This window comes from Poromitra crassiceps, assembly GCF_964638095.1.
Source record: "Poromitra crassiceps genome assembly, chromosome: 17".
NCBI classification, from domain to species: Eukaryota; Metazoa; Chordata; class Actinopteri; order Beryciformes; family Melamphaidae; genus Poromitra; species Poromitra crassiceps.
This window is the reverse complement of record NC_139635.1, coordinates 33,844,940-33,854,648: the sequence shown is the minus strand read 5'-3', so window position 1 is coordinate 33,854,648 and position 9,709 is coordinate 33,844,940. Positions and strand designations below refer to the sequence as shown.

Genomic DNA, 9,709 nt, shown 5'->3' with positions numbered 1-9,709 from the left:
TATACACTATACAAAAGATGCAAACAAACTAAGTACAAAGATTTTATTGATGCACAGTACAGATGTTAGTTGGGCTTCACTCTTCCCACAGTTGAGGAAAAACCAAAAACCTGGTGACCCATTTTTTCTTCTTTGGAGGTACATGGGTGCTCATCCGACCGTTCTCTCCCTCTCCATTTTCTTCTGTTTCCTCTGTTCACGGCATGCCTCTCTCCTTTTTGCAAGGCGGCTTTCCCTCTTCATTCCATCTTCATTCTTACGAAATTCACTATATGCAGCTCTCCTTCTTGCCAGCCGGATTTCCTTCTTCATTGCATCTTCTTTCCGGCGATATTTGCGGGCTGCCTCTCTCTTTCTTGCACGGCGGATTTCCTCCCTCTTCATTGGGTCAACAGGGTCAACACTAGTCTTGCCTTGAGGCAGTCGCGCAGAATCCCTTTTCTTCTGGCGATATCGACAGGATGCCTCTCTCCTTCTTGCTAACTCGATTTCCCTCTTCATTGCTGAGTCAGGGTCAACACTCAGTCCCTCAGAAGCCCTTTTCTTTTGGCGATATTGACGAACTGCTTCTCTGTTTCTTGCACGGCAGATTTCCTCCCTCTTCATTATTAGGTCAACAGTCTTGTCTTGAGACAGTCCCACATAATCCCTTTTCTTATGGCTATATTGAAGGACTGCCTCTCTGTTTCTTGCACGGCCGATTTCTCTCTTCATTAGTTCAACAGGGTCAACACTCTTGTCTTGAGAGAGTCCCTCAGAATCCTTCTTCTTCTGGCGATATCGAAGGGCTGCCTCTCTCTTTTTCGCAAACTGAATTTCCCTCTTCATTGGGTCAACAGGGTCAACACTCAGTCCTGCAGAATCCTTTTTCTTTTGGCGATATTGACGGACTGCGTCTCTGTTTCTTGCACGGCGGATTTCCATCTTCACTGTTGGGTCACACTCACACATTCCTTGAGACCTATGGTAGGTAATGTTATGTCCTGCAGCCTCAGGAGAGGCACCGTTAGGCACCAGCACCATCTGCTGGCCGTCAGGTGTCTGGGCATGCTGCAGGATGGCGCTGATTTGCTGGGCAATATGTCGAGGTTCTTCCTGAATGACTTCAGACCCTGGGCCCAGTTGGCTGGTCTGGTAGATTGGGGTGGTGGTGGTATCTGTCACTCCTGTGGAGGTAAGGGTGTCATCATTTCCCTGGGTGTGGCTGAACTGCTGTAGGGCTGCTTCTCCCATAATCACTCCGAAGTACTGCAGTGGACACCCATTTTTTGTCCTCATGTTGGCTACCTACTGCTCTGCTCAAAGACGTCAGGTACAAAATTAGCTTGGGGCCGCATGGATGTGCTCTTATATAGACCGACCGGCCTACGTCATAATATGACGTCATCATCACTATGACGTCAAACGATCATGACGTCATTTATCGTCTGGCCAGTGGCCAGAGACTTCTGAGGTTTTTGTTAAACAAGCTAGCCAATAGCCACAACACGAGACTTTGGCGTCCAGCCTTCAAACCACGTTAAGCAGACGAACGGAATAGTTCACCCACGGTTGACAGACGAATTGCTGCAGTACCGCCGTCAGGCAACAACTGTATATGTGTATCAGAAAGTCTAGTTTGTTGTTGGTAGTTTAACCTTTATAGTCTTTGTTAATCGTGTAAACTACTTGATAGTTTGATGTGTCCGAGTTGACACTGATCCAGGCTTTACCCATAGATCTCTGTGAGTGTGAAACAGATTGGCTGCAGTGAATGATCACCCCACCGGGTCTCGAGGTCACCTGTACCCGGATTTTAAGCACCAAAGTCGGGCTTCCATGAGCCAGAAGAGAGCCCCAAGCATGGTAGTCACCTCCATGCGGATCTAATGCATCAAAGTCGGTCTCCATGAGCCAGGAGGACAGACCCCCTGGCTTGGAGATCACGTCTATCCAGACAATTATATCATTTTTAAACAGTTAAGTTTCCACAATAAATCATTAGAATATGCTCCCGTGAAGTCACAGTGGAGGATGCATTATCGGCGGGCGTACAAAACTCGGCATAACACCTGATCCTCTGCACGCACACTCCCAAGTCTGCTCCTCCACTTTACTTTACATAGCCTTGCCTCCTACTACTGACGACTCCGTGCATTGTGGTTGGTTGTCGGTGTTGGCAGTCGCCCAAAGCCTACTGTAGGCTACTGTACGTTCAGAGAGAAACACATGGTCCGGTCAGTCATTCCTGCTGGGATTTAAAACAGTGGAGGCGACAGGCCCGGAGCTCGGTGAGTTTGGAATATTACATGAGCTAAAATCATTTAACTTAAAGATTCTGAAAAAACTCTTTCTCAGATAGCCACCATAGCCTACTCTAATTTAGCCTAATGTTGACAATCACAATAGGCCAGTGAGTATAGGCCTATAGGCGATGTAGGCTATTAGTGACCTTATTTAATTGTAGGCTATGCGAGTATGCGCTGTCTACCACCTGCATATATTCTGTTTCTGATGAATGTTACCACCAATGATTTGCTTGAGTAACGTTAAGTGGCTTATACTATGTTGAAATGTTTTAGGCCTATGCAAGTGGCCACAACTACACTCATGTCAACCAGGTGCATCTGCTTATAGGCATATTCAATTGAAGTGTAGCCTACATAAATACATAGCCTACTGCAAAACCTGATGTATTTTCGGTCAGTAGGAGCTTGTCATACAGTGGAGAGATCATCTATCTCTAGCTAATAGCCTAAGTTGCTTACTAGAGTGTCTTGCATGAGTCAAAATGTGGAGCCTATATTTTAATGGCAAGAGGCGGCCAATTCCACAAAAATACACACGTGCTGCCCTACAAACAGCAAAGTACTTTTTGTATAGCCTATTTTAAAGCTTGAAGGTAGGTTTCCTATCAACAAAAATATAGAAAATAATCAACAGAGTTATTTTCTTGTTTACACTACTTCTATATTCACTACTATGGCTTTGTGAAGCAGCATAGAGACCCACCTGTTGCTTTGCAGCATTACAGTAAACCCTTGTTGTGCAATGAGTGTGGAGTAGCCTATATGAATATTTATTTTGTCCTTCGTAGGCGGTTAGAGACAGCTGATTGGTCAGTGGGGTTGAGTGACAGCTGGACCTGTGTCAGCGATGGGCCGGAAGCTGGATCTGTCCAGCCTGACAGAGGAGGAGGCGGAGCACGTGCTGCAGGTGGTGCAGAGGGACATGAGGCTGCGCAAGACAGAGGAGGAGCGCCTCAGGTGAGTCCTGCCCTCCTGGGTGAAGGCAGCAGGTGCATGGTGTCACTGGGCTGGTGGTTAGAGAGGCTCTCGTACAGCCAGACGGTCACAGGTTTGAGCCCCACAGCAGCCAATGTGTCCCATCAACAGCCGTGTGGCCTGTCAGTGTGTCTTTGAGCAAGTTAACAGACTCTCAGCTGGTCTCTCACAGCAAGTTGCTTCTGATTGGAGCGTCCGATAAATACCCATACAGTGAGTGTGTTATTGATTTATTATAGTTCATTCCAATCCATATTCATTGCTTCTCGTGTGGCTGCAGTGAAAATGTGTCCTCAGCATCTTTAACATATCAAATAGAAAGAGTATCTTTATTAAAGGAGCCCTATTACAGAATATTTAGTTTTCCAAAATCTATTTACATTATGATATATGATCAAGGATATTTGATACAGCTAAAGTGAAGATTTTATTTGAAGGGTCACATTTAAAGTTATTGCAACATTATTAAACAATTCATCCATTACAGGCAGTTTCGGCAGTTAACTCCATGTTAACACTAATTAGGCTATACATCATAACTGGACTTGCTTGATTGGTTCCCCTGATTCATTCATAAATACCCTTTTAAATTAACTACATTATTTGCAAAACATCACGAAGAACACTATTCTTATCCTGAGCCACAGTATATTTGAAAACAAAAACTCAAGAATACAAGAATATGCTATTTGCACCTGTACGTCAAATACGTCGAATTTAAAATGTTTAAGCACGTCTAAAGTATGCACATGACATGTGCACCTATGTGCAGTGAATATGCCACTGTCTCTGACTTGTCTTATCACTCTATTGCCTTATTGCTTGTTGTGTCTCTTGTTGTTTTTGCACTCATATGCCCTGTTATATTTGTACTATGTTGTAAACGGAGTCCACAGCACAAGAATTTCACACGTGATACTTGTACCACGGAGTGACAATAAAAATCTTGAATCTTGAAAGAAGTGCACGAGTATTGTGCATTTACACTACTCTAACCATAGGCATTTTCTGTGACTATTGTTTGTCCAAGGCTCAGTTTGCATCCCAGACATTATTAGAAATCAGTGGAAATTTCCCACCCTGCCTCTGTGCTCTGAAGTGTGTCCTCAAAACCCTGGACAGGAAGAGACTGCCCTTTCCTGTTCTATTCTTGCTCACTTCCTCGAAACATCGGGGGTCCTCAGTCCACACATAAGGACTACGTGTGTGAACACACAAACACAACATGTTATTTGGCCAATTTCAAGTGAAACGAAGAAGAGTGAATTGATGGCCTGAATTTGGGCTGATAGTGCAAGCATACCACTCTAATGTGGTACACAATAGTCGGAAGCCATTTGTCTGCTTGTTGGCGCAAATAACTATTCAGAGGTTAAGAATAACACGATTATGTCAGTATCCTCCTTCTCTCTAGTCTACTCCATGCACTTGAATCTCAAAACAGATCCTTCCTGTTCTCTCACAGGGTGTTATTGCTCCGCATTGCGAAAAACACTTAGTGGAATCAGGGAATCTGCTCAAGACAACACGTTGATTGTCCCCCACCAAAGGGGGGGGGGGGGGGGGGGGGGGGGGGGACGCTAACTGGTCGTCATGGCAACTCATTACCGTATGTTTTTTGTGAGTTTGGGTCCCAGGGAGACACAAAATGTACCTTTTGGGTCCCAAGATGAAAACGTTTGGGAACCCCAGCTCTCCATCCATCCGTCCGTTTGTCCGTTTGTTTGTTAGTCACACTATAACGTTGACTTTGTGCCGCTAGGGGGCGGTGTTGACAATGAATGGGGACTCTGGTAAAGCAGGAATCACTGACCCAAGGGTGGAAGTACATCACCCGGTGGACAGCATGTTTACGATTTGCTTGTTTTGTATTGTGAACAAAATTGCTGTTTCCTTGAGATTTAGAGGAATGCCTTAAAAGAACACGTAAAATTTTTGCAAGATTAGCCTATTTTGCCATATTCCCGATAGTAAGGTGAGCATATAGATGCCTTTCTTCGATGGCACAGATCATTCCTCTATGTCTGACTCTATCTGAATGAGTGAGAGACAAGGGAGTTGAGTTAGAAATGAATAGCGATGGAATGAGGAATACAGTGATGAATGTTGTTGCTGTGTGTGTGTGTGTGTGTGTGTGTGTGTGTGTGTGCCTTTTCTTGTGCTCCTCCTGTTGCACAAGTAAAAGCCTTGTTTCTTACACTGAGACAAATTGTCACTTAACTCTTTAGCCGATCTGCACGTTAGTCTGCTGATGTTGCATTATCTGTCACAGCTCTGTCAGGGTTTCAGATGTCTGAAATATTCCAGGAATTTCCAGCGATATTGTTCTAGATCAAATTTATGAACGATCTTGCCTTTTACTTGAGACTATTTGCTGCAGTGCAGTATGCCTTTATGATACTAAATAAACCCTTCAGTTTACTCAATATAACATAGGAAATGGCCCAGTGTACTGTGGGATTCCCAACCTGTAGATTAATAATGTACATCTACTAGCCAACAGGGGGCAGTGTTGAGCGGAGCAAAAGCATTGACACACTGTCAGCCACATTAACATCCCAGTTTCACTCATGGTGACACCTATGTGTGTATATGTATGTAGTATAATCTGGATTTACAGCCGCAGGTAATCTTATGTAATCCTATGTAAATTGCGAGATTATCTAAAGAATGTACAGTGTGCAACATGCAGTCATTGAGGAGTAACAGTGTTTATAATCTTTGAAATGAGGTCATGCTCGGTATTAACAATGTGAATCTGTGAATGATACACTGCCATCAGTAGCCATGCAGGGAGGAAAGCTGCTGTTACTGTGAGGAAAACACTGATGTATTATTCAGGACAGCTTCCGACCTTTGACCTTTACATACAGCACACAATGAACTGGGAATGATGCATTCTCCGCTTAAGTCATTCATATTCAATTAGCTGTTTATGATTAGACAAACATAATCATCACAAACATACATCACAAACACCTTTTATTATGATGAAATGACTGTATTCTTTATTTTCAGCTCCATTTCCATTAAAGGGATAGTTTGGTATCCACTATCCATCCATCCATCCATCCATCCATCCATCTATCTATCTATCTATCTATCTATCTATCTATCTATCTATCTATCTATCTATAGATCTATCTATCTATCTATCTATCTATCTATCTATCTATCTATCTATCTATCTATCTATCTATCTATCTATCTATCTATAGATCTATCTATCTATCTATCTATCTATCTATCTATCTATCTATCTATCTATCTATCTATCTATCTATCTATCTATCTATCTATCTATCTATCTATCTATTTATCTATCTATCTATCTCACACACACAACCTCACTGTCTGTCTCCCTGCCCCTTCGCCTCTCCCTCACCATCTCCCCCCTCCCTCCCTCTCTCCCCCCCGCAGCGAGCTGAGGCAGCAGCTGGAGGAGGAGGGCAGTCGCTGCCTCCTGCTGTCACGGCAGCGTCGCTTCAACCAGCGCTGCTGCATCCGCTGCTGCTCGCCGTTCACCTGGCTGCTGAACGCCGCGCGGCCGTGCGGAGCCTGCAGCTACAACGTGTGCCGGGCCTGCCGCCGCTACAGCAAGAGAGACAAAGCCTGGCTCTGCTGCTCCTGCCAGAAGAGCAGGTGAGCTCGGCCGAGGGGTGGGTGTGTGTGTGTGTGTGTGTGTGTGTGTGTGTGTGTGTGTGTGTGTGTGTGTGTGTGTGTGTGTGTGTGCGTGCGTGCGTGCGCTTGCCTATGTGTAGGGAAGTACAGGGAAGCAAAGTTAAGGATGACAAAGGCTAACGTCGAAAGTTACTTTCCATTGAGCTACAATAACTGCTGGAGAGATGGATTTACCATAACGTATTACCTTGTTATACAAAGTATGGTAATTGATACACATGTACAATATAGCGGTGGTGCTTTTCCGTGCAGCGCCCAGGGACCAGCTTCTGTCGTGGTCATCGCCGGTCTGGTGACAATCTTCTGCATCTTTTTAGTGCGGGTCCATACTGATATTTTATGGAGGAAACACCAGGGAGAAAATGCAAACTCCACATAAAGGTTCCCTTTTGACGAGGTGGCCCACCTGGGCGGTGGGTGCTGGTGGCGTGTCGCCCCACGGCGTCCGAGGCGGGGGTCGAACCCAGGGCCTTGTAGCTGGGAGTCGACGGCACTACCACTGTGCCACGGTGCCCCCAGTTTATTGTGTGTAGTATGTGATTATTACTCCTCTATAGTTTGAGAAAAATGTAGGTTTATGAAACCCTTTCAAAACCATATTGGATACTAAAAAAAAGACTAGGCAAGTCTAGTTAAGCCGGACCCAGACTGCTGCCACTGGTGCTCAATAATCACACATGCGTGTTTCAACAATGGGGAGTCAGTCAGTCAGTCAGTCAGTCAGTCAGTCAGTCAGTCAGTCAGTCAGTCAGTCAGTAAGCTCCTAGCTGAGACGTTTCTTAGCCAGCTCGTTCCGGGTCCAGGAAAAATAATGGTGGTCAAGCTAAGATCAATGCTGTTTTTGGAACAAAATAAAAATAAATAAAACTAAATTTTTTTTTTTTAAAGTTGACATGTTGATATTTCTTAAAAGCATATTGTACATTAGAAATACTGTATATGATGTACCATTTCAAGAGTTTAATTGTGAAATCTGTACAGATTCAAGTGTGCGGAAATTCCTTTTATAAGAGTTTAATTCCAACAGCATACACTAAGACATTTCCATCCTCAACAAAGTCTTGTGATATATTTTATGGGAGTTTAGTACATAGTTTAGTACTGAGTTTTACTTTCATCACAGCTATCACTTTGTTAGAGAAGGTGTCGGTGGATATGTGCAACATCAGCAGCTCATGTGCTGCTGGCAGGCGGTGTTGACGGCTGATTTAACAGTCAAACCAGTCTGTCTGGGGAGTCGCCTAAAGATGGGTGACACCTGGAGAGCTGCGTGACTGTCACCTCCACCCACTGTCACCACACACGCACGTACGCACACACACACACACACACACACACACACGCACACGCACACGCACGCGCACGCACGCACGCACACACTCACACACACACACACACACACACACACACACACACACACACACACATACACACACACACACACACACACACACACACACATTTTCACACATCACTTCACTGTAACTTGCCAGCGTGGTGCACAGATGGTCACACATTAAACAGACCTTGAAAAATGAAGATCTCTGCAATATCCTTTAAACATCCAACTTCGTCTGTGCTTAAAGTAGCCTATGTGGTGTCCCTTATGTATAATATCAGCGATAGGAAGTCCAGTTTAGTGCTTAAGGAATCTTGCAGATGACAGATTAATTTATGGTAATACTGTAAGATATTACAAGGTTTTATAAAGCTATATGGGTAACTGTAAGCAACTGAACTCAAAACATTGTCCTCATGACGCTGTAACACAATGGCACAAGCTGCATTAACATGAAACATGAAACATGCGCAGAGTTGTGTGCTGTGGTCAGTAAAGATGATGGTGCATGCAGTAGCAGTACGGCCCTCGGGGACACCTGTATGTGTGCTGTGGTCAGTAAAGGTGTTGCATGCAGTACGGCCCTCGGGGACTAGGGTTTAATCCCGGGAAACGGGATTCCCGGGAAATCCCGACTGGACCATTTCCCAGAAAATACAATAGCGGGAAACGGGAAAAAATGAATTTAAGAAAATAGCTGTACAGCCTATTGTAGCCTAAATAAAATTGCGTAATGACCATTACTGCAGTTAATACGGTAATTCGTCCACACAGCCCACACCAACCTGTTGAGTGAGTCACACACTGAGAGCACCATGCTCATGGATGTATTAAAAGAACGGAGCACGCTCACCACGCTGGTGGATTCCACCACGATGTCTTCTGCTGCCACGCCTGCCAGTAGTTTTGCGTGGAGATACTTTACAAACAACCAAAACAACGAGGATGCCACATGTAACCTCTGTGAGCGAGTGATAAGATGTGGAGGACGATCAACAAGCGGGTTGCTGCGACATTTGGAGTCGCAGAAACCCCGCAAGTGAAGCATACTTAACACCAAAAGCCTCGGTGGCCGAAATACTGTCAGAAATGGCAGCATATTTTTTTTGCAATTTTGCACAAGCGGCACAGGCCGTGATTGTTTGCACTAGTTTATTGATTCAATTGCACTTGAACAATGAATGTCACTTGGAAAGTAAATGAAATTGTTTGGCTATTAGAAAGGCTGCTGAACGCTATCAGAATATGGAATCCATCTCAGCTTCATTGAAACACGCAAAATAACTTGCTTTAACGAATTTCATTTGTTTATTGTCCAATATCACTTCCCAAATTAAGTGCTGTAACGAATTCCGTTTATTTATTGTCAAATAACATTTCCATGAGGCTGTTCTTATCAGCAGACGATCACATGCAATGAACACGG

The 9,709-nt window shown here is 44.3% G+C and overlaps 1 protein-coding gene across 1 annotated transcript in view; it reads left to right on the top strand.

Moving 5' to 3' along the window:
• Positions 1–3,116: 3,116 nt before the first annotated feature.
• The window catches only part of LOC310792357 (uncharacterized protein), a gene marked incomplete at its 3' end in the record, with an annotated part of 29,305 nt that continues 22,712 nt past the window's right edge, over positions 3,117–9,709 (top strand). The window contains exons 1-2 of the mRNA XM_083654079.1: positions 3,117–3,245; positions 6,684–6,905. Coding sequence (XP_083510205.1) covers positions 3,136–3,245; positions 6,684–6,905 — 332 coding nt within the window. The 5' untranslated portion in view covers positions 3,117–3,135. The remainder of the gene's footprint in view (positions 3,246–6,683; positions 6,906–9,709) is intronic.